General features: G+C 37.9%; 1 protein-coding gene across 2 annotated transcripts in view; it reads right to left on the minus strand.

Moving 5' to 3' along the window:
* Positions 1-25365, minus strand: part of FOLH1B (folate hydrolase 1B) — a 64631-nt gene extending 39266 nt beyond the window's left edge. The window contains exons 1-6 of one of the 2 annotated variants that reach the window (XM_043452456.1): positions 25122-25365; positions 22274-22379; positions 16245-16431; positions 10901-11002; positions 4727-4852; positions 3304-3490 (exon numbers count right to left, since the gene is read on the minus strand). In XM_043452456.1, the coding sequence (XP_043308391.1) occupies positions 3304-3490; positions 4727-4852; positions 10901-11002; positions 16245-16431; positions 22274-22379; positions 25122-25239 (826 nt within the window). In that variant the 5' untranslated portion in view covers positions 25240-25365. Of the gene's footprint in view, positions 1-3303; positions 3491-4726; positions 4853-10900; positions 11003-16244; positions 16432-22273; positions 22380-24768; positions 25080-25121 lie in introns of those variants that run through there. The other variant, XM_043452457.1, reaches the window with a different exon arrangement.
* Positions 25366-25628: the final 263 nt, after the last annotated feature.

The following is a 25628-nucleotide window of genomic DNA, read 5'->3' on the forward strand; positions in this document are numbered from 1 at the left end:
TGAATATTCAAGGTTGATTTCCTGTAGGATTGACTGGTCTGACTTCCTTGCCATCCAAGAGACTCTCAAGAGTCTTCTTCAACACTAAAGTTCAAAAGCACCAGTTCTTCCGCACTCAGCCTTCTTTACTGTCCAATTCTTACATCCATACATGACTACTGGAAAAACCAGAGCTTTGACTAGATGGACCTTAGTTGGCAAAGTAATTTCTCTGCATTTGAATATGCTGTCTAGGTTTGTCATAGCTTTGCTTCCAAGGAGCAAGCGTCTTTTAATTTCATGGCTGCAGTCACCATCTGCAGTGATTTTGGAGCCCAAGAAAATAAAATCTGCCTCTGTTTCCATCTATTTGCCGTGAAAGGATGGGACCAGATGCCATGATCTTAGCTTTTTGAATGTTGAGTTTTAAGTCAGCTGTGTCACTCTCCACTTTCACCTTCAAGAGACTTTTTAGTTCCTCTTTGCTTTCTGCCACTAGGGTTGTATCACCTGCATATCTGAAGTTATTGATATTTCTCCCAGAAATCTTGATTCCAACTTGTGCTTCATCTAGTCTAGCATTTCACATGATGTACTCTGCATGTAAGTTAAATAAGCAGGGTGACAACATACAACCTTGATGTACCCCTTTCCCGATTTGAACCAGTCTTTGTTCCATGTCTGGTTCCAAATGTTGCTTCCTGAGCTGCATACAGGTTTCTCAGGAGGAAGGTAAGGTGGTATGGTATTCCCATCTCCTTCAGAATTTTCCACAGTTTGTTGTGATCCACAAAGTCAAAGGTTTTAGTGTAGTCAATGAAGCAGAAGTAAATGTTTTTCTGGAATTCTCTTGGTATAGGTGATTGTAAAAGCTAGTCTTTTTATGGCAAAATGACATAATAATACATTACATGGGATTTTTTAAATTTAGAGCAATAATCAAAAAAAGACAATGAATAGATAAAATAAGATTGACAAAATGGTATTTATTATCTCTATTTTTGTGTGTTAGAACTATTCCATAAAAGTGAAATTAAAAGAAAAATAAGAAAGACTAAGGCACAAAAGGGAATTCAACAAATGGAAGCCTCATAGGGATAACATTTCTACAATGCCATCTTTTAAATCTGAGCATAGTAAACAGAAATATTTCAGTTAATTTTATTTTATGTTCATAATTTTAGCTTTGTATAACAAACTAGAGTTTAGGAGAAGTTGCATTTTTCAAAACGTGAGAATAAAAAGGCTAAGTCAGTAAAGTTCAGGTAGACATATGATTTTATCACAGGATAATATGTATTGCTTAAAAAAAAACTATGACAATGTACTATGCTCAAAAATTTACAAAGCCAAACACATAAGCTTTAAAGGAGTCTACAATTAGATAGAAGGATCCAAGATGAAAAATAAATATGGAAATGCCACCAAAACTTTGGTAACCTACTTTATCCAAGTTATAAACCTTCGTTAATTTATTTATTTATTTTCCTTCGTTAATTTTAAACCACACAAACTAAATGACGACAGGTTTTTGTAAATGTCATCAAATAGCTGAGTACATTAAAAATATGCTCCAAGCTCCTTTGTTAATGATCTACTGTTTTACAGCAGGGCATTTCAGCATGAGACAAACACACGGACTCTGGAGCCAAACTACCTGAATTTGAATCCCCACTCCTCACTTAGTGGTGTGATGAACAAGGCAGACTGTTTACTTCCTTATGGTTTCACATTCCTCCTGTCAAGTAGAGATAACAGTACAACAAAGCCTATAGGGTCATTAATGCATTAAAAAGCTAGCATTTTTGAAACACTCCTTGAAAGGGATCCCTTTACACAGTAGTGACACAATAAGCATTTTCCAGACTCTCTATTCAAAATATGCCATTTCAGGGATTTGTAGAATTTGTTTTACTGTCCCTTATCTACAATTAGAAATTTTAAAAAACTGTATATTGTCACCCTGCTTATTTAACTTATATGCAGATTACATCATGAGAAACGCTGGGCTGGAGGAAGCACAAACTGGAATCAAGATTGCCAGGAGAAATATCAATAACCTCAGATATGCAGATGACACCACCCTTATGGCAGAAAGTGAAGAACTAAAGAGCCTCTTGATGAAAGTCAAAGAGGAGTAAAAAAGTTGGCTTAAAGCTCAACATTCAGAAAACTAAGATCATGGCATCTGGTCCCATCACTTCATGGCAAATAGATGGGGAAACAGTGGAAACAGTGAGAGACTATTTTGGGGGGCTCCAAAATCACTGCAGATGGTGATTGCAGCCATGAAATTAAAAGACGCTTACTCCTTGGAAGGAAAGTTATGACCAACCTAGAAAGCATATTAAAAAACAGAGACATTACTTTGACAACAAAGGTCCATCTACTCAAGGCTATGGTTTTTCCAGTAGTCATGTATGGATGTGAGAGTTGGACTATAAAGAAAGCTGGGTGCCAAAGAATTGATGCTTTTGAACTGTGGTGTTGGAGAAGACTCTTTAGAGTCCCTTGGACTGCAAGGAGATCCAACCAGTCCATCCTAAATGAAAACAGTCCTGAGTGCTCACTGGAAGGACAGACATTGAAGCTGAAACTCCAATACTTTGACCACCTGATGCAAAGAGCTGACTTATTTGAAAAGACCCTGATGCTGGGAAAGATTGAAGGCAGGAGGAGAAGGGGACGACAGAGGATGAGATGGTTGGATGGCATCACCGACTCAATGGACACGAGTTTGGGTAGGCTCCGGGAGTTGGTGTTGGACAGGGAGGCCTGGCATGCTGCAGTTCGTGGGGTCGCAAAGAATCGGACATAACTGAGCAACTGAACTGAACTGAAAAAATTGTGAAATCCATTAATTGGGAGAGGGCATTTGTTAATACTTGGCACAAAACATGATCTGATATAAACTAATTTGGCAGCAAGATCTGACTTGAACAGACATGAGGCTATTTATATTATTTATGTACCCTCTGCTTAAAATGATTATTCATACATTTTACTATAAAATATTTACATGCTTGCTTCCCACATTTTGTCCCAGCCTCCTATGTGAATGTTATGCAGTAAGGTATATGCACCATCCTACTTTTAAATATCTGATAATGTCTGCATTTCAAAACCTACCAGATGCAAGGGTTTCAAACAAGGGGTAAAGGACCCAAACCAGTGATTTTCAGAGTTCAAAACCCTTTAATTTATTCTAAGATGCACAGACAGTAAGAAAAGGACATACTTCATCCTTTTGTCAAAGGAAATCTTTTGATAAAATCACTTCAAAATGTTAAAAGTTTCTGTGATGACTGAAGCCTGATCACTCACCATTTGCTGGGTAGCCAGGTGTGAGAGGGTCCCCCGCACCATTAAGATTTAAGATATTTCCACGCTGAACACCACCTCCAGGAAGATTCCAACCATCCGGATAGGCCTCCACCCCAGGAGCAAAGTAATCAGCAGGGTCTGAGTACAAAATGATCCCTCTGGCCCCAGCTAGCTGGGCATTTTTAACCTGGAAAACAGTGCTTCTTACTTTAGGTTGGTTATTTGAAATTACACTTAAATAAGTAGCTAAAGCTTATCTTCAATCCTTATCTTTCATCCTTATGCTTACAACAAAGGACATCTCACAGAGAACTGGTTTTGTCTTTTTCTTATGCAAACTCTAAAAACTAGCTTCCAGGGCTGGATTAGCTCTCAGAGAAGATTTTTTAAATGTACATGTCAGTGGTAACAGGTACCCGTTGTTTCCTTCCTCTAGTCTAGAAGCACAATAAGCAAGTAGATTTCACAGACTAGATTCCCATTTCTTCTATGGTTGAAAGAGAATATTTTTTAAATTAATTTCCCACAAGAGGAAAAAAAATCAAGTGTTCTATGTGCTCACTCAGTCGTATCTGATTCCTTGTGACCCCACGGTCTGTACCCACCAGGCGCCTCTGTCCATAGGACTTCTCAGGCAAGAGTACTGGAGTGGGCTGCATTTCCTACTTCAAGGGATCTTCTCGACTCAGCGATCGAACCCCTATCTGTGGCATCTCCTGCATTGGCAGGCACAATCTTCCCATGCAGCAATCACTGTGCTGCCTGGGAAGCCCCAGATCAAGTGCTGGTAACTTTCAAAACTGCTGTGCAAAGATTGGCTTGTCTCATTACCTCTAACAAAGAATTAACACCAAAATTTAATTTAGTAAATATTTTCAAAGATAATATTTAAAGATACTAAAGACTAACAATAAATCCAATGCACGCTACTTCATAGACCACAGGGACAATGCGTAGGTATGGAAAAAACCTGAGCTGTTCTCCTTGAACACTAGCCAAATTCCAATGACCCAGTTTAAAACCTGCCTATAAACTAGCACATGTACCCTCACCATTAGGCAGGAATGGTAAAGAAGTATGGGAAGATCACAGTCATCTAAAAATTTTAAGGATGTGGTTCTACCCATGTAAGATACAATATGAAAAACAGAAAGTGTTAGTCCCTCAGTCTGACTCTCTGCGACCCTATGGGCTGTAGACCACCAGGCTCCTCTTCCATGGGATTCCCCAGGCAAAAACACTGGAGTGAGTAGCCATTCCCTTCTCCAGGGGATCTTCCTGAGCCTGGGATTGAGCCCAGGTCTCCTGCATTGCAGGCAGATTCTTTACCGTCTCAGCCACCAGGAAAGCCCAAGATAAAATATAACTTTTTATTTTTATTGAAAAGAACAAAAGAGAATTTTGTCTTTTTTGTTTTTTTTACCTTATTTCCTCTGAAAATTTTCCCATATCTGGCAATCAGAATCTTCCCAGAGCAATTGATTTTCATGTCTCGCTCTAGTTTAAAGAAGTCTTCAGTTCGTGCATAGTTAACATACACTAGGTCACCCTGTTGAGAACATAGATGACTTAGTACAAGAAAGATTTCATAACAGAGGTTTCTTGGTATGAAGACTGTTTTGCGTTTTTGAAAGAGGAAAGAAGCAAGAGTACATAAGAGGGTCAAAAAAGCCTCTGATAAGAGATTCATGGGAGAAATGAACTTGAATTGAGAAGGCAATTAGCTGGGTAGAGACTTATGAATTAAATATTGTTTTGTTTATGTCAATGTCTCCTCTGTAGTGACTATAAAACTATAGAGAAGCATTCCCCAGAAAAATGCACATACATGCTGCCCCATGCAATTTGGAGGGAGCCAGGTACCCTAGGTTAAAAAGCCCTTGATGAGAGCTTTATTCTCTTTGAAGTAAATTCACAATGCATCTTCACACAACCAGGTAAGAAATAATTGTCAGGTAACACCACTACTTTACAAATTTGGCTTCATATCATTATAATGATCACAAGCAAGTCTCTGAGTCTCAAAAATATCATTTGTAAAATGGCCTGTTAAGATTAGATCAGGGTTCTTCACACACTTTTTTTTTGCTTACCTACTCCTTAAATTAATTTTGAAAAGCAATGTATCTGTCCTTTATTTTTAGGTTCACATCTGAAATTGTTTGTCATATCTTTAAGTTGCCATAAAGAATGCAATTTCCAGCACATTATAAATATTAACATTTTCAGAAGCAATTTTACCTCTTTTATTTATATCCAAAAGAATTTAAATACTATAATGATTTATTATTCAACATCATTCATTGTAAAGTCACACTCTTCAGTCAGAATTTTATCAACAAGTTTTCTCCTTGAACTCATATTTTCCCCCTTGCCTAAACTATCTTACTATATACTAAGGTAAAATACATTTCTACAGGACACCAGGGTGTCCTGCCTAGATTCCCCTTCATTGAAGACGTCCTTGCTCCAGAGAAGGAAGGCTGTCTGCAGGCCGTCTTCAAAGTCAGCCCTTGATCAAGATCAGCTACACACAGCCACTCTGCTCAAGGTCAGGCTCTTCCAGGATACACGTGTTCAATGACTGATCAGTGTGGGAACAGAAAGATCTGGACATCTTTGTCCAGCCCAGGGCATTCTGAAGGGCTGTTCTGACTCCAGAGCAGCCCACTGGGTCAGTTGAGGCTGTCCTTGAGCTAGCATTGAGGTGCAATTTCTCCCTCTGTCTGTTCCAGCTTCCTTCCCCTCCCTGCCACAGATATTGATCCCAAGAGAACACTCCTTAATTAACATCTAGCATGGCAAATTCCATTTCAGTTTCTGCTGCCTAGAAATCCGGACAATGCTTGTAAATCTTAATCACTGCCAAACCTGTCTTGATTAAGAATGCATGTGTATAGCGTTTAAAAATATTTATTTCCTATGACAAGCTGTACATGTTAAGAAAATTCTTCAAGTAACTTACTATTATAATTATTAGCAGTATCAAAGTGAGTCTAAGCATCATTACAAACTTTTATAAACAACGCCTAAGCATAAAGTTTTGCTTGAAATACAACTTTTAGTACTGTGGGATGTTAAAACATGAGGTCATGGATCTATGGATGAATAAATTATTTCCAGAATAAGTCAGGACTATCAGTTTTACTCACATTTCTCATTGTTAGACATGTTTTGAGAAATTTTAGGATATGAGTGAAAAAAAAACTCGTTATAGAATTTTCCCTGAATCATTTTAACTCTTTCCAAGTTACAGCCCCTATATCTCACACTGATCTGTTATCCAAGTTAATTCTAATGGTATTAGCTGGAAACTCAATTAGACCCATCTTTAATTTTGTTCAACTGTAAACCATTTGACTTGACAAATTTCTGTTACCTAGCTATTAGAATCTTTCACTAGCATCTCTTTGTTTGGAGGCCTAGAGTTTTGTGTTTTTTTTTTACAACTCAGAGATATGTTTCAGGATAGATGAGTGATGTCTCTCATTCATAAAATAAGAAATAAATACTTGTAAATCAGGGAGGTGGAAACAGGGGACCAGCAGAGCCTTACCACAGGCTAGTTCTCAATTCCATGAAGAGTCCACTGAGAAACAAATAATGCGACTTTTATTTTAAATGATCCTATATCTGCCTTTGGAAAGTCTTTACATACCCTAGTGTTTGAAGTCCCCATCCTACACTATTTCTAATATCCTATTCCTGTCTCACACTATTTCTAGTGTCCCATCATTTTATTTTGGTTATTGTTTTCCTCTTTGACTATGTCTCATAACATGTGCACAACAAATTTATAATGTATAATGTATAATGTAAGGTTGTTTCCAAGCTGACTCTCGGATTCATTCCACAAATATGTTGAAGACATATCATTCCAGGAAATGCAGATACCCCTGTCTTTGAAGAAACTTATGTTCATGTGGAAAGCAGAGACAATAAATCATAAAAGTAATAAGCAAATTGTATACAATATTAAAAGGCGCTGAGTTCTGTAGAGAAAAAAAATCTAAGTTTAAATATAGTAAGCAAACATGGACCTTGTACTCAGTTGCCTGCAATTTTCAAAAAAAATGAAGAAAGCTTATTGAGAAAGTGACATATGAATCTTTGCTTCAGGAAAAGGATTATTTTTAGCTACTATTTTTCTTCCCAAGATCAATGCAAGATTAATAAACTATTGATGGCAGCACTGTATGTCTGGTTTATAATCATTAGCCTTCTCTAGAGCACACTTTTATTCTGTGAATACACAGCCATTAACCAATTTGGTTCCAGTGAATTCTGTTTAGCATAAATGTTCTACTTGAAATTTATTCATATTTAATATCACCAACTTTGGGAAAACTGACTACTTCTTTAAATGCCTATAAATTGTAGCTACCTTTTAATCTGCACATCTCACAAGACAAATTAGGATGGAGAAGGGACAGGAGAAGAAATTAGTTTGAAAATGACAGAAAACTTTGAAAATGAAAACAAGTGTGGACAGACAGGTCCTCTTGGCACTTCACAAATGCAAGCTGTCATTGCTAGTTAGAAAAAATCTTTGTTTTCAGACAATGACCTTCTTGTAAAATTTACACTGCACAATTGTTCTATAACTGGAAATAATTAACAATGTTGCACTGTTAGAATTTCCATTTCTTTCAAGCTTCCATCTTCCTGCTCTTGTTAATAGGGACAGAATTGGGACATAAGACCAGTGGTTCTCAAAGCATGGTTCCTGAACCCACAGAGTCAACACCATCTAGGACCTTACCAGAAACAAACTCTCAGGCTTCACCCAAGATCCAGTGAAATTTAGGGGGTGTGAATCAGAATCTGTGTTTTATAAGCCCTCTAGATTATTGTGATATAAGCTGAGTTCAAGAACCACTGAATTAAACTATAATTACAGACATTGTTGAATTGCTAATTTCAAATAACCTGAAGCAAAACTTCCCTGATAGCTCAGTTGGTAAAGAATCCGCCTGCAATGCAGGAGACCCCAGTTCAATTCCTGGTTCGGGAAGATCCTCTGGAGAAGGGATAGGCTACCCACTCCCATATTCTTGAGCTTCCCGTGTGGCTCAGCTGGTAAAGAATCCGCCTGCAATGTGGGAGACGGGGGATCAATCCCTGGGTTGGGAAGATCCCATGGCGAAGGGGAAGGCTACCCTCTCCAGTATTCTGGCCTGGAGAATTCCATGGACTGTATAGTCCATGGGGTTGCAAAGAGTCGAACAGGACTGAGCCACTTTCACTTTCAGAGGATAGGGCCACATAAGATGAATGGGTCATGGTGGAGAGTTCTGACAAAACATGGTCCACTGGAGAAGGAAATGGCAAACCACTTCAGTATTCTTGCCTTGAGAACCCCAAACTAACAAAACAACACAATTAGATAGGCAAAATTTAGAAAGTTATATAACCTCAATTGTTCATGAAAATGTGAGGAAAAAGGAACACTCATATATAGTGTTGCAGGGAGCAATAAACTGCTGCAGTCTGAACATTGTGAAATTAACTATCACTTACAAACCAGCAATCCCACAACTGGTTTACTGTACACAGAGAAAGCCTTGCAAGCCCATACAGGGACATGTATGAGCAAATGCTCTCCAACACTGTTTGCAGTAATTTAGATTTAGAGGCAAACAACCTGTTTGCCAATAAGAGAATGGACAAGCTACATGTGGTGTGCACATAACATGGGATATTATGCAACAGTAAAAAGTAACAAACTACTCTGACATAAAATAGATTTTTTAAAAATAGTTAATTGACAACAGTCATGGACCAAGACCTAAGGTATAATATTATTTGCATATATTCAAAATATACCAATCACTAATAAGCCCATGTTTTTATAAGAATACATACATTCCTAAAAGTATAAATACATTACAGATGGTGGCAGGGTGTAGGGGATGTGGAGAAGAGGAATGAGATTGAAAATAAGGATAAAAGATGAAAGGAAAGAAATTAAATTAGGAATTTTACATGGACCCATGATGGTAATGTGCCTTACCCAGAAGGTAAAGTCTATGTAATCTCTAGACACCTGAGATCTAAAATATACTATCTCTTCATTCCCAGTTTTTATAACCTTTATTTCTATGTCATGTCAATTATGAAATAACTACAATGACTGTAAGTGACCTATTTATGTGTAAATTGGGGAGAGAATTTTTCTAATATTGTGCCATTAACTATGGTGTTAACTAGTCATTTGAAGCAAATTTCATACAACTGGTAGAAAATATTCTAAACCTGTGAGTTTTTAAATATGTTAATCAAATGCATTAGAAAAAAATAAAAAATAGTATGTTTTTTAACTTTACATATTAAAAAATATAGCATTGCCTAATATTAAATCATAGGTTTCATAATTAATTAAAAACATAGGTTTATTGCCTATGTTTTTGCAATAAACATTAACTGACTGGTGAAGTGCTTTAGTCACTCAGTTGTGTCTGACTCTGCAACCCCTTTGACTGTAGACTGGCAGGCTCCTCTGTCCATGGGATTCTCCAGGCAAGAACACTGGAGTGTGCTGCTATTTCCTTGGAGCTTTAAATATGAATTCAGTTCTAAATGTAAATTTTTTACTAGGGATGTTTCTGATGATCATCAAGTGTTTCTCTCTCTACTGAGTGATACTTCAATATTCCAACTTCTTGGAATATCCTAGGTACCTCAAACTCTATATGTCCAAAACTGAATCTACCTGATGTCAAATACTATAACAGGAGAGGTAATATTTTAAAAGACATTAATAAATTATATTCAACTCTTTCAAGTTTAACTTTCTTATAATAAACAAAGTACTATCCAAGAATCTGGGGATTTACTGTGAAAACTCAGATAATAAATATGCACACTGCCTTATTAAGTAAACCATACAAATTTTCTAAAAAGGATATTTGTACTCTTCATTTGAAAATGGCAACAATTTCAAATTCTCATTCAATTTCTTTATAAAAATCAACCCAAGTCTTACAATGGTAGCAAGATATGTAGTATTTTCATATAATGGAAATTAATTGGCAATAAAAAAGAACAATCTATGGATAAATGCAAAATATGTGAATTTTCACAGGTCCTATACTTAGTGAAAGAAAATAGACAAATGCTATCAATTCCATTTATATGAATTCCTAGTATAGGCAAAACTAATCAAAGGTGGCCAAAAAAAAAAAAAAAATCAGGAGAATGACTGCCTTGGGAGTGTGTGGGGCTGACTGAGAAGGGGCTTACAAGTACATTCTGAAGTGACAGTAATATTCTACATGTAGATGGTGTTTTAATTACACAGGTGTATGCATTTGTCAAATAACAAATATTTGTCAAATAACAAATATTTGTCAAATAACAAATATAACAAAAGATCCAAAGTAACACTTTGGATCTCCCCCATCTCAGTGCGGTAAATTTTATCCTAAAAAAAACTATGAACACAAAATGTATATTCCTTCTTATTCCTAAGAAATTCTATTTCTTAAATGCAAAAAAACATAAATTTGGATTACATCAAAAACCTCAATACCCCTTTAATTATTGCCTGCATGTGCAAGGAAGTTCTGTTTGTTATTTTTATCACACGCATTTTTACCTCCGGCATTCCTTGTGGAGAAAAGGCGCTAAAGGGTGGCACGACATCTGAGACGTTTTCATATCCAGGAGGAGGCGGCTCAAATAATGATGTGTTAAAAATCTAGAGAAGCAAAACATAATAATCAGAAGCAAATCAGGTAAAGCTCAATTACTACAATCAAGCAAAGAAATGCATATGATCTCTTTCGCCAGGAGAGGGTTAATCAAGACTTCTGTATTTTAAAGATGCAGATCAAAGAGCCAGTCTTGTGCTAGAAGCTGTGAGTAGTTCATGGGTGAATAACCTACAGACTCTTAAGAGGGTCTACAAGCACCGGTTTTTGATTTAGAAGGAAAACTTCACTTTCCAAATAAAAAACAACATCATATAGTGTTATTAGTTGGAGAAGGCAACGGCACCCCACTCCACTACTCTTGCCTGGAAAATCCCATGGACAGGGGAGCCTGGTGGGCTGCAGCCCATGGGGTTGCTAAGAGTCAGACATGACTGAGCGACTTCACTTTCACTTTTCACTTTCTCGCTTTGGAGAAGGAAATGGCAACCCACTCCAGTGTTCTTGCCTGGAGGATCCCAGGGACAGAGGAGCCTGGTGGGCTGCCGTCTGTGGGGTCGCACAGTCAGATATGACTGAAGCGGCTTAGCAGCAGCAGCAACAGTACTATTAGTCACTTATAAAAATGCTAAGCTGATTACTTATAAACAAATTAAAGGTTAAATTCAACTCTAACCAAACATAATATTATTTTTCAAGTGTATCACTGACACTGTTAAGTGGGAATCAATATTATTTTACTTTCCAAACTACTAAAAGAAATATAATTAATAAAATTAACCATCACCCCACCCCCAAAAAAGAAGAAAACAAAAAAAAAGAGAGAAAAAGGAACATTAGGGGGAAAAAGTAAAAGTAAAAATCATGTATTATTACTGTAAGTCAGTAATAACAATTTTTTTTAATTTTAAAAAAAAGCTTAGTATGTCAGACTAGATAAATTCAACTGTGTACCATTTTTCAAGAAATGACTTAGACATATGATCACAGTAAGTCTGAAAGTAACTATGCAGAAAAAGAAACACTAAGCAAATACTGTTTATATCTAATGGAAGCGCTCCAAACTACAAGACGTAGAAATTGACAGAATTCAAAACAGAAATAAAAATAATCCATTATGGTGAGAAAATCTAATATTCCTTTCCCAGTAATTAATAAAAATAGACAAAATGAGAGCATATCAAGGATAAAGGATATTTTCACCAAACAATTAACAAATTTTAACTAATGAACAAATATAAAATTATTAAACTCAACAACTCAAAATATTTTTTTCAAATAAGAAGAGAACATTTATAAAAATTGATGACATAATAGACTGTAAAGGAACAGTTGCAAAGGTTTAGTGTCATACGAATCGCAGTTATTTAATCACAATGTAGTTAATTTAGAAAATCAGATCTTATGAGATCTAGCTGAAGTAGTTCTTAGAAGGAAATGTATGGTTTTAAATACTCATATTAGAAAAGAAGAAAGGTCCAACATCAATAAATTAAGTATTCAATTGAAAATTTACAAAGAATAGCAAAATAGAAACTAGGAAGGTAAAAGGGTAACTTAAGAAAAAAATGTAATACAAATAAATAATACTAGGAGTAGAAAAACAGGCATATCTATAGATCTTGCAAAAAAGATAGTAAGAAAATACTAGGAAGAACTATGCCAATAATTGAAAACTTAGATGAAATGGAAAAATGCAATTAAAAAATAATTAAAACTGACATAACAGCGCATTTTAAACAAATCTAAATAGTCCCATAACAAAAAAGAAATTGAATCAGTAGCTTAAAATCTTCCATAAAACAAAGTATCAAAACCAAGTGGTTTTCCTTTGATTTGAAATACTAAAAGATTTTTTAAATATAACACAACCTATTTCAGAGATTAAAAACTCATTTTATAAGGCAAGTATAATCTAGAAATTATAATCAAATAAGCAAATTGCAGAAATACAGGCCAAACATGTTATCACTATAATAAATATAATAAATGTATACAGATATGAGTTGAAAACTCTACTACAGACTAATATTATACATTTCAAAAATGTAAATTAATCTATTATATCATTTATTATAATCATCATTATGAAAAAGAAAACTTATCTGCTCATCTCAAAAGTTATCCAGAAAAAGAAAAAAGTTCTGATAAAATTCAATATAAATTCATGACAAGAAAGTCTTCGTGAACTTGAAAAGTGAATTAGTGCACACTGCTAAGTCGATTCAGTTGGCTCCGATCTCTATGATCCCGTGGACAGAGAGCATACTGGAGTGGATTCCCATGCCCTCCTCCAAGGGATCTGCCCGACCCAGGGATCGAACCCACGTCTCTTATGTCTCCTGCACTGGAAAGTGGGTTCTTCACCACTAGTGCCACCTGGAAAGCCCTGAATTAAGGCAACCTGACATAAACATCAAAATTAAGGTGAAACATTAAAGACATTCAAGTCAAGGACACCTGCTGTCTTCACTTCCTTTCAATATTAAACTATAGGTCCTGGCCAGTGCAGTAATGTAAAGGTGCTGGGAGATGGACAGTGAATCTGAGCTGACACTATACTAAAGCACCAGTTACCTACTTCAGATGCTGACAGAATCTAAAATGAAACCAAATCAACTATTACTCTTCAAAAATTCCCACATCTTCCATTTTTCCTGTAATTTTTCTCTGGTCCACATAGAGAACAAACTGAACTAAATCACTGGGAAAAATTCTAAGAAAAACTATGCTCAAGTGCAATAAAAATCCATCTCGAGACAAAGTCATCACATCAGCAAGTCTTTCAGCCAAGGGAGTATTCAAGCTGGTCTCACTTGATTTACCTTTATGGTAACCTTCAATTTTACAGCATCACTGAGCAGGTGGGTTTCGCATCAAGTTTATGAGTTATTCCAACTGGGAAAAGTTTCTTACAGTCAAGGAAACGACTCTTTTGGGTGACTTTATCAAAGACAGACAATACACCAGTGAGCAACGTTCACAATCCAACATTCACTAACATAGCCTCAAACTATGTATTCTGAGTATAACTAAAATAATTTTGGTTTACAAATTTCTATTTAACTTTTGCAACATGAAAAGGCAATATATATATAGTTCAAACTATATGGCACATTGTCCCTACATAAATAAGAGAAATAATTCATAAATATGTGCTGAAAACATTTCTGGTAGAATACATAAAATATTAATCATATTTGTTGTCTGTAGGAAGGGGAACATGTCTGTGTCGTGCGGGACAGTAAAGTCCGCAATTTACCTAGCTTGGCTATGAACGGTCAGTCATGTGAATTGATCTGGGAGACGGGGACCCAGAAAGAGAGCATCTGTAGTTGGGGCAGAGGGGTAAGAATAGAGCTGAGCTGTCACAAGGTCAAAAGAAAGTGCCTGAGTCTGAAACACAAGCAATACAAGCACATCATTTAAAGAAACAGAGGTAAATATCAAAAGAATCAACTCAGGACTGAACAGTGATTCCCTCAGGGAAGAGGGAAATAGGAAAAAAGCAAGGCGCTTTGGAGAACTGTGTGAGTATTTACGTGCAGGTATAACTTGGAAAAGAATAAAACCGAATTAATGATACAACTTTCAAAAAAGTTAATAAGCTTTTGGCAGCTAACCACATTCAGGAAAAACTCCAAAATGAAACTTCTACATATTTTTATATTATGGGACAAGCTCTAGAAATTTCACAAATGCTTATACTAGCAAAAAACAAATAATGCAATGGAATAAAAGCAAAGGTAGGGATAAAACTGGGAAGTGCAGAGGAAGAAAAAGGGAAGAAAAGTGAAAGTTTGTTATTTTCCTCATTGTACACAATCACCAAATTTGAGAGGTCGAATTTGGTTTAAGTACATGTATTTTTTTTTTCTAAATACATGTATTTTTTTTAACCTTAATATTTATTTTTTAATTTTTTTAATTTTACAATGTTGTGCTGGTTTCTGCCATACAACAATGCAAATCAGTTTTAATTATACATACACTTCTTCACAGAGCACCAGACTGGGTTCCCTGTGCTACACAGGGGCTTCTCACCAGCTGTCCAACTTACACCCGAGAGTGTATACATGTTGATGCTACTTTCTCCATTCATCTCACTCTCTCCCTCCCCCACTGTTTCCATGTATTTTTTTTAATATTACTGATATTTTATTATGTGATCATATATTCTTCCTAAATATACTTTTAAAGACTTTTAATAATTATATAGCTATGCCACCACTTATAAAGGTTATGGAATCTTATGGAGTATATTGGTATTCCCCAAACCAACCTTAAAAATATTTTTATAATTTTGAAATGGTTTGATAGTATTTTTAAAAGTTAAACTGTATTAACTACTATAATTTAAAAGAGTACATATGGAAAGTTTCAACTCATATTAGGAAATTTACCATGGGATTATATCACTGACTGCAAAATAGCATATTAATCATTAAGAAAAGGCTGATTCATTAGTCAATAAGAGGAGGGGATTAAAACTTCTTATGTACAAAAATCACATGACATTTTGAGCTGACCAATCAAACTGGATACATCTGAAGCTATATGCAATTTAGAAGGTCCAGCGAAGGGGAGTGAAGAAAGCTATCTAGAGGAAAAGGGCTATTTTAGATAGGGATATGGTAGCTCTAAGGCAAATAGTGATGAATATATGAGTTATATTTTATGAGCTTTCATATTGAATATATATCATGATATGAAATATTTTAATTATTTCTATCATCTTCTTTTCCAATTATGTGCCCTAACTAGCAAATAAGATTGTAAATTTTTAGCATAGATATAATTCTATAGTATTTCTCTCCAAACTCTCTTCCTTCCAAATGCCCACACCCAAGTTCTGGGCACACAGCTGAATACATGATCACAGGAAATATAATCATGAATTACCAATAAAAACCTACTGGCTCAAACAACACACCTTTGAATTTCCTAGCATCCTCAAATTGATGCATGATCTTTTATCATCTGAACCAATCAAAAGTGTATCTAATTTAAATGTAGTTTACTAACATATCATATTTTGTTAGTGAACAATAGTTAAAAAGTAGAAAATAGCAACTGTCATCAAGCATCAATTTCTCAGAATCTTTTCAACATCACATTAAATTCAAACATCATTAAGAAAGAGCTGGCACCAGTAGTAAGATCATTAAAGGCATCATTCACAAGTGTCAATATTGATTTCTACCAGCGTTTGGAGATGGCACAGGGCATTCTTTTACAGAAAGTATTTCAAAAGAGAAGATGGGGGAGCTTTTTTTTCTTTCTTTTTACCTCATTTCCACCTTCATCAATTATTGAGATGTAGTTGGGAAGAGTCTCATTTGGATAGGACAACAGGACATCATAATGGGCTAACTCAACAGAATCCAGGCCAAATTCTTTCCACTGAGCTTGAATTTGCTTTGCAAGCTGTAAGTTTTGTTCTGTTCCAGCTAAATGTGGTATCCGTGTAAAATTACTGTTGAACAAAAATTGAAAGTGGTTAGAAATTGTTTAGTCAGCCTTTGTCTTAAATCAACAACCAAATAAGGCAGGTTTACATTAAAAAAAAAAAACTACTTTGAAATGTTATACCTTGAAAAAGCAAAGTGGCACCATTACTGCGTCAAATAGATTTTAAAGTGTGTTTTTAAATCTTCATGCTCTAATTTGTACTCATTCAAGAGAAAAATCAGAAAAACTGACCTTTGTAGAGAACTGATATGTGTACACCTGTAGATGAATCTGTCTATATTAGATGAGGAAAGTGTTATATTCTTTCCTTAAGACTCATGCATATTTGACTTTCATGGAATTATCTATTTATTTCACCTTGTGAAATATAACTGGAAAGTAAAAAACATTTTCAACCAAAGATCAAGCTGTGACATTCCAAGAACTACTGATAATTACATTTATCTTTAAATAATGAACTCTATAGCCAAGTGAGAAACCTTTTAATTAGCAGCCATTTTAAATCATCTTCTTTAAGAAGTAATTTGAACATATTTACACAAGCTCAAACTGAATCTTTTGTATTCCATTCACCATGCATTGTAAGTATAATACTAAAAATCAACAATGAGAATTAGTCTGACCAAGAATATCTCTAACAAATAACAAATAAACTATGTGGCTAAAATTTTAGCTAACACAAATATGTTTAAAAATAGACTAATTTCTCATTTAATATGTGTAGATACTGGGGCTTTTGTTTTAAATTTCTCTTTCTTGGAAATTTGTTGTTTCCTTGAAGATTCAGTTCACTGTTATTTTCAATTTAAATCCTTTCAGAAAAAAAAAATCTCATATGACAAAGCATCATGTGTCATGAAATGATATTTATTCATTTCTAGCTTATAAATGTCTTGAGCTTCATGAATTTCTCATTCTAATTATGTAGCATTTTCTAAACTCAACCTACTTCCATTCTTACACAGTGATTAAAAAAAAAAAGTAACCAACATAGCTATAGTCATCCTAATTTTAAGTGTTGAATCTACAGTGTATATTTCTAAAAAAAGGGAAGAAGGGGAGTCCTGGGATTAATTTTATAATTAGAGTAAAATCATTTAAACTGTTATTTACAAAAACAGTGTTACGATTCTCATCCAATAAATATTTAGATGTTTAAAACCTTACATAGGATTTCTAATGTGTATTTGCAAAATAAAGTAATGCAAAGAACACAATTTTAAGAGGCAGATGAGGCATCTATGCATTTCCTCATTGACCTGGAAAGAAAACATTACAAGACAACATGTTGCTATTTTATTCCCTATTACACAAATCCAAACTGCAACATAACTAAAACAGATGCAAAGTATGCAAATTTCCTGAAGTCATAGCTATAACCCTATACTTACATGAAAGAATTGTTATGGGAGCCTTGACTCTGCCCTCCCACACACATACACACACACACACACACACATACACACACACATACATATACACAGGAGATCATTATCAGACTTTATTAATGAAATGACTCCCCTAAAACTAAATTCCCCTGCCAAGCTCATGATGAACCTCTCTATCCAAAAAGTCTTATTCCTTTTTCCCATTCGGTCTCTATTCCTGTCAGGATTAAGGAGTATCAAAGAAAAAGACGGATTGAAACCAAGCAGTAGCTCCAAGGGCCCCCCGCCCAGATACAAAAGCCCCACAGTGGTTTATTTTTTGTAGTAAAAGGCTTTAATCTCCTAGGCTTTCCCTGAGTTCCAAAGAGCAGACACAAGCAACTACTATTATGGAACTAAGCAAATACAGAAACAAAGGAAAAGTGGTAAAGTGAGAAAAGTAATGGTAGTTTAAACAATATAACAATCTGATGCATATCTTTGAGCTGTTCTGCAGAAACTGAGAACCCCACATAGGTGGAGGATGGTGACTGCATGCTGACCACAAGGACGTAGACCTGAGACTACTTAGAACCACAAGGTTGATGATTCAGATTTCTGAAACATCATCTGGTTACCTCATCACCAACCAATCAGAAGAAAGTCCATGAGCTGCAACCAGCACCTCAAACGTTGTCTTTAAAAACCCTCCCCTTGAAAGCCATCTATGATTTCTGGTCATTTGAGTATGAGGTGTCTGTTCTCTCTATTTGGCACCCTATAATAAACACTGTACTCCTTCACCTCAACCAAGTGTCAGTATATTGACTTTGCTGCCCAGGAGGCTAGCAGACCCAAGTTTCATCAGGTAACATGATGAGTGAAATTCCTGGTAAAAGTTTTGTTGTTATCAATTGACATACAAGAAGCATGCTACGATCAGCATTAGAATGCATTCATTTGGAGAAAAGTTGATCCTAAAAATGACGAGTAGGAAAAAAGATTTGTTTCCAAGGATAAATAAAATCAATTGGCACAAAATCAGTGTTTTGCCACTGACTTCTTGTCTTCTTCCTGGCCATGTCTTAAATTTCTCATTCATTGTGCATTGCTTAGTGGCTCAGTCATGTCTGACTCTTTAAGACCCCCATGGAACTGTAGCCCACCAGGCTCCTCTGCCCATGGGATTCTCTAGGCAGGAATACTGGAATCGGTTGCCATTTCTTCCTCCAGGGGATCTTCACAACCCAGGGATGGAACCCGAGGCTCCAGTGTCTCCTGCATTGCAGACGACAGGATTCTTGGCCCCCTGAGCCATCAGAGAAGCCCTCTCATTCATACAGAAGGAGAAAATTGCCTCCTCACTAATACACAAAGATCTGAGGCTCAATGAGACAACTGGTAATAAGCAGAAGTTCCTATTCTTTTGTTTTAATCAATTGAGAAGTGTGACACAATTTCTTGACCTACTAGAATATCAAGTTATTTTTTATGTGAATAATTTACTAACTATCCAAAACAGCTAACATCATGCATTTAAAAAACAGGCACATACATCTCTGTCTGGCTAGAAAACTTTAAATATGTCCTAAGTATCATTATGTCATCTCAATTAATAAAGGGAGCTATTGATGTATGTTTTAAAACACTACATTTGGTTTACGAATGAACAATGCTTAGAGACATCAGGTGACTTAAAGACAACCAGTGAAAGGTAGAACTTGTATTCAAATGCAGATCAGTAAAATTCTAAAACATTCCTCTAAAATAACCTTGTCTTTCAGAACAAGTGGAGGAAGAATGCAAAATAATGAACAAATCTGAGACTTTAACCAGGTGTTACAAAACAAAAGGAAAACAGAGGACAACCTTACATGCCAAGGGAGACTGAAAAGGCAGCCAGCCCCTCCTTAATCCTCCCAGTCAGAGTCAAGTAACCTCGAAACAGTAGAGAATCTTTAGCAGTAAAGCAAAGGGTCAGAAAAGGGGAGAAGCCAGATCTGAGCCTTTAATGACCCCTGACCTAAGGGTATAAATAGACTAAACAGCTCCAATGGACAAATGGCAAACTGGAATTATGGGGAATTCAGGAGGCTTTTGGAGATTCTGTGGCCCTCGGAAGTGTGAGTGTGAGTTCTGTTCATCTCTTTCTGTGTTAATGGTGGAAATTCTTGAGTTCTAAATGATGCCAAGCATGGCCCTGTGGGGTTTCAGGCATGGAGGCTTTTGGTCCCCCACTTCTATAGGCAAGACTCTACCTTCATGACCTTCCCTGAGTTCCAAAGGGCAGACTCAAATAGCTGCTAATCAAGAGAGAACAGCCAGGAAACCACCTGAGATGTAGTGAGATTAAAGGAACCAGAAAAACTCATCAAGTTTAGGAGACCCAACCACCTGAGACCCTGCACACATCCTAACCTTGTCACTTTGCAGAAGAATGCCAATACCTTGATCCTTGTCACAGAACCCTATCTGACTGTTTAACCTCTTCCATTCTCCAGAGCTTCCCTGGTAGCTCATGTAAAGAGTCCACCTACAAGGCAGAAGACCTGGGTTCGATTCCTGGGTTGGGAAGATCCCCTGGAGGAGGAAATGGTTAACCACTCAGGTATTCTTGCCTGGAGAATCCCCATGGACAGAGGATCCTGGCAGATCATAGTCCATGGGGTCGCAGAGTCGGACACGACTGAGCAACTAACACTGTACACTATTCTCCAGGGAGAGGAGCACAGTTCTTGAGGTACTCCCCCTCTGCCTGCCACAGAAATAAAGTCACTCTTTCCTCCTCCATAACTGTCTCCATATTTCTGTTCATCATTGGTACACACAGAGCCAAGATTTTGGCAGCATAAACAGAAGATCTTGGTCTAGGCCATGGAGAATAAGCAAAAAGCTGAGAGCCCAGAAAGTGAGAGAGGAAGGTATTCATTTTTCTTCTTTGCTGGTCACTCCATGTCACAGAGGAGGAAATGGTTGGATGGCATCATCCACTCAATGGACATAGTTTGAGCAAACCCCAGGAGATAGTGAAGGACAAGGAAGCCTGGCGTGCTGCTGTCTATGGGGTCCCAAAGAGTCAGACACGACTTGGCAACTGAATAACAATAACCATGTCACAGGTCAGAAAAGGAAAAAGGACACAGAGGTAGCACCTGTCTAGGAGTGAAGATTATGTCTAGCCAGACTTCCACTTTTATTACACCTATTATACATCATTACAGTAAAAGACATGCAAGAGGGAGAAAAATTTCCACACAAAAAATTTTAAATTCCATCTCTCTCACCAGAAATGGCCCTTATAAAGGCTTGACAGATGTCCTAGCAAATTTTATTCATAAAATTTAATTCTAAAGACTATGTGTATGTTCTCTCTGGTGTTAGTTGCCTCGTTATGTCCAACTCTTTGAGATCCCATGGACTGTAGCCCACCAGGCTTTTCTGTCCATAAATTCTCTAGGCAAGATAGACCTTCTCCAGGGGATTTTCCCAACACAGGGATTGAACCCGGGTCTGCTGCACTGCCTATCTATCTATTTGTTTACTTGCCTGTTTTTATATAAAATTATAACTTACATTCATAAAGGAATCCTTTAATCATTATCAGGACTTCAAGTATTTTGCTTTGAAAGAGTCTAAGTATTCCAATCAATTATTCAATAAAAGTGTTTTATTTTTAGTTGCCTTGGAAATACCTTTTATTCATTTACTCTTTTTCTCTATACCAGGGATAGCTATTTCAGGAAATAGGCAGCAGGTTTTTACACTAAGTCATACATATGCTCTCTAATTTCATGCTCATCTTAACAGTATCACTATTCCCATTTTATAGATGTGAAAATGAGAGCTCAGGAAGGTTACATATTCACTCAAAGTTATGTCAGTATCAACAGGCAAAAACGAAATTTAAACTTGTCAATGTCTGACTTCAAAGTCCAAATTCATTCTTTTGACTTAAATACATTATCTTCCTCTAAAACAGGAGTCAGCAAACTATGTTTCACTGACCAAATCCAGCTCACTTCCTTTTTTCTGGTACAGCCCACAAGCTAAAAATGGCTATCATGTTTTAGATAGGTGCAAAAAAAGCAAGAGGAATAATATTTTATGACATATTTATACAAAGTTCAAATTTTATTTTGATAATATAAAGTTTTATCAAAACTGACCCTTATTCCAACATGTATTTCCTATCACTTCTTTGTGATAGGAAATAGCAGGGTTGAGTAGTTGTGACAGAGATCAGCCAGCATACAAAGCTGGCTCTTTACAGGAAAAGTATGCTGACACCTGCTTTAAAATAAATATCATGATAAAGTTCAGCTGAGGGTACAATCCTTTTGAGATGAAATGTGATACAAGATCTTCAATAATAAGACTTTTTTTTTTAAGTCAGTTTCTGTTTATGAAATAGTGGATCAAACTTCTAAACAGAATAACAAAATTTTCCAACTTGATATAAACTTTGAAGTATCTGCTTACTACAAGAAGGTCTTGATGTTCTCTGCTTTCAACTCATCCAAAAATGCTTTCTTTACATTCTGCTGTGGAATGTTAGTAGCTTCACTGGAGGACTTTATAAACCATCCTGCAAAAGACAAACAAATATAGGAATGGGGTATGAGCTTTCAGACAGAGCCTATTTTTCTTATTATTTTATTTATCATATGTAAAACACAAATTGTCCATGACCTCTGGCATTAACTGAGATTTCCTGAAGTTTTCTCTTGCCTACCTCCATTGGAAAAAAAATCATGCAGAACAGACTTAATTACAAATCAGTCACAATATATTTTTAATCCAATTTCATTATGTATTGCTGTTATTCTAAGAAATGCTTTATGATATTAGCACTAAAATTAAATACACTTCAACTAATGGGGAAAATGAAAGCAGAAAGGAGATCCACCTTCTTTCTCCTTCAAGCTTCTATCCCCAGTGACTACTCCTCTGCTGACCCAGAAGAAACATTTAGTAGGTGTTTAATGAATTAATTATGAACATATTTCACGTACATAAATCATTTCAAAGAGTTGAAGGCAATTCAGTCTTGTAATTTGTTCTGGTTCTGAAACTAAAACAAAGTGTGATGAAATATTTTGTGCTTCCAGTTGAAGCAGGCTTGAAAAGTCCAACTTCAGAGAGCTACAATGAAACTACAAGTCACCTAACATCTCTTCAAGACAAACATAGGCTAGAGGCAACGGGTAGGCAGTTCCCAGGACCATGAGCCCCTATAGCTGGCTTCATGACAGATATTCAGCTAAATGATACGATTTGTGCATAAAATGGTTACAGAACCACCCAGCTAGCTTTCATGGAGCTTTCCAATTATTAATCATATACATGCTACACACATGCATATATACATGTGTACTGAAATAAATGGTTGGCAGCAAATGGAAATACAGTTCCACCAGTATGTTATAAAAAAAAAAAAAAAAAAGGAGACTTGGAAACGACTTTAAGATCAGGGCACATGGGGGATGAAATGCTTGAATCGAGATCTGAAAATTGAGTTGGATAAAGAGGATGGAGGCCTGTGTGAGGGAAGGAGCAGAGAATCCTCGGGAAAAATTAACATTAATAAAGAACGCACTCCGTGTAAGCCACTGTATGGGGCTGAGGGCAACACGGGGTACACACTCAGGCACTTCAGTCGTGTCTGATTCTTTACAACCCCAGGGACTGTAGCCCGCCAGGTTCCTCTGTCCACGGGGTTCTCCAGGCAAGAATATTGGAGTGGGTTGACATGCCCTCCTCCAGGGAATCTTCCCAACCCAGGGATTGAACCCGGGTCTCCTGCATTGCAGGTGGATTCTGTACCCACTGAGCCACCTGGGAAACCCAAGGGCAACACTAAGAAACACAAAATGCTTCTAAAAGACAGAGAAGACGCCCCTGGTGGTACAGTGGATGGGGACACGAGAGGATCCCTGGTCCGGGAAGATTCCACACGCCAGGGGCAACTAAGCCTGAGTGCCACACAACTGCTGAGCCCAGAGGCAGAGAGCTGCAACTGAGCCATGTGGCCCCCACTCCTGGCACCTAGAAAGCTCGAGAACCGCAAGACCCAGCATGGCCAAAAAAGAGAAGAAAAAAGACACATAAGATCCTAATCTTCATGCTGACCTTGCCAAGTGAATTTCCCACGTTTTCAGTTGAGACAATTGAAACTCAAGTTGGCGGGTGTCCTTAATGAGCACACTTATCTCACCTAAGCCCCACAGCAACCCTGATATCCACAATTAGTTATGAGCAGAATGTGGTTCAAAGGGCGCAAAGCAAGCAAAAAAGAGATTGAGTCTGAGCCAGCCTGGCAGGCTTAATTGGAGAAGGAAATGGCAACCCACTCCAGTGTTCTATGCTGGAGAATCCCACGGACAGAGGAGCCTGGTAGGCTACTGTCCATGGGGTTGCAAGAGTTGGATATGACTTAGCGACTCAACTACTGCTCCTAGCAGGTTTATGCCCTGGTCTTCTCAATCCCAGAAAGGGAGCCCAGAATTCACAGTAGGGGTAAACTACCTGGTGATACTTACACTAGTCTTGTGCATTAAAGTCCAATGAGAAGCATCTCCTCACCAGGAAAGAATAAAGTGCCAATTTACTACTTTCAGTAATTTACAGCTATTATTCTTACAAAGACTGACAAACTGAGGCTAACAGAGACTCCCTCACTTGCTCAAGGTCAGGAAGAAGTTGCAGAGTCTGAGAAAAATCTCAGCGTTGCTCCCTGATTACCTTGGAGAGCTGGGTTAAGTCTGCAAATTAGTACACAGGGGAAAAAACTTGAAAGCACTGCTGTTAAAAAGTTCTGTTCAGAGCACTGACAATAAGGTCAACCAGTTCCTAACTGTTCCTCTATTACTTACTTCCAAAAGGAGAGAAAAGGGCTCCCAAGAAGCAATGCCCAGCGCTCTCCCCACCGCACACGACTAGATTAAGACCCCAAAGAGGTAAGACCCGTTTCTTACAAAGCTCCTTGGACGACCTAGCAAGTGTCCCCCGAGATCCTGCGGAAAGGAGCCAATTTCTCGCAGGCCTGCAGCCGGCGGAACTTTCTCAAGTTCAGTTTCAGGGTTTCTGCGTTCTCCTCCTGTAGGCGCCTGTCCTCCAGCAGCCCGTCCGGAACGCAAACGTGCTTCCCCGGCAACTAAGTCCCACCTAACTCGCGGGAGCTGGTCCGCACGCCCCCCAGCCCGATCCCCGCCCCGGAGCCCAGCAGCAGGAACCCCGCGGCAGGGGGCCCCGGAGCCCGGCGGGCCGCGGGGCAGGCGGGCGGGCTGGGGGCCGAGCGTGGCGCGGACCCCCGTCCTCCCCCTCGTACCGAAGAGGAAGCCGAGGACGAAGAGGCCGGCGCACAGCACCAGGGCCACCGCGCACAGTCGGCGCGGACGGGGCCAGGCCACCGAGGCCGAGTCGGTTTCGTGAAGCGGGTTCCACATCTTGGCGCGCGGCGGCGGGGCCTCCGGGGACCGTGCGGCGGCCCCGCTGCAGCCTCGTGGGCGGCGGGGCAAGGGCGCCTTTCCCCTGCGCCGCGCGGATCAGCCCGGCCGCCGGGAGTGCGCTCCCCGCCGGGGCTCCGCGGACTCCGCCCCGCTCGACTCTCAACCAATCCGGGCGAGCGAGAGGCGGAGCCGTCCCGGGGCAAACCCCGACTCCGCGGAGAGGTGCTTTAAAAAGAGAAAAAGTTTAGCTTGAGGATTTCTAGCCCTTATTTTAAAATGAAAGAAAAAGGAGGAACAAAGGGAAGGAGGAAGCGGAGGACAAACGCTTCTCCTTTCTGCACTTCCAGCGCACAGTCCTATGGACAGAAAGAAAACTGCATCCCGCG

The sequence above is a fragment of the Cervus canadensis genome, chromosome 29 (assembly GCF_019320065.1).
Source record: "Cervus canadensis isolate Bull #8, Minnesota chromosome 29, ASM1932006v1, whole genome shotgun sequence".
In the NCBI taxonomy this organism is placed as follows: domain Eukaryota; kingdom Metazoa; phylum Chordata; class Mammalia; order Artiodactyla; family Cervidae; genus Cervus; species Cervus canadensis.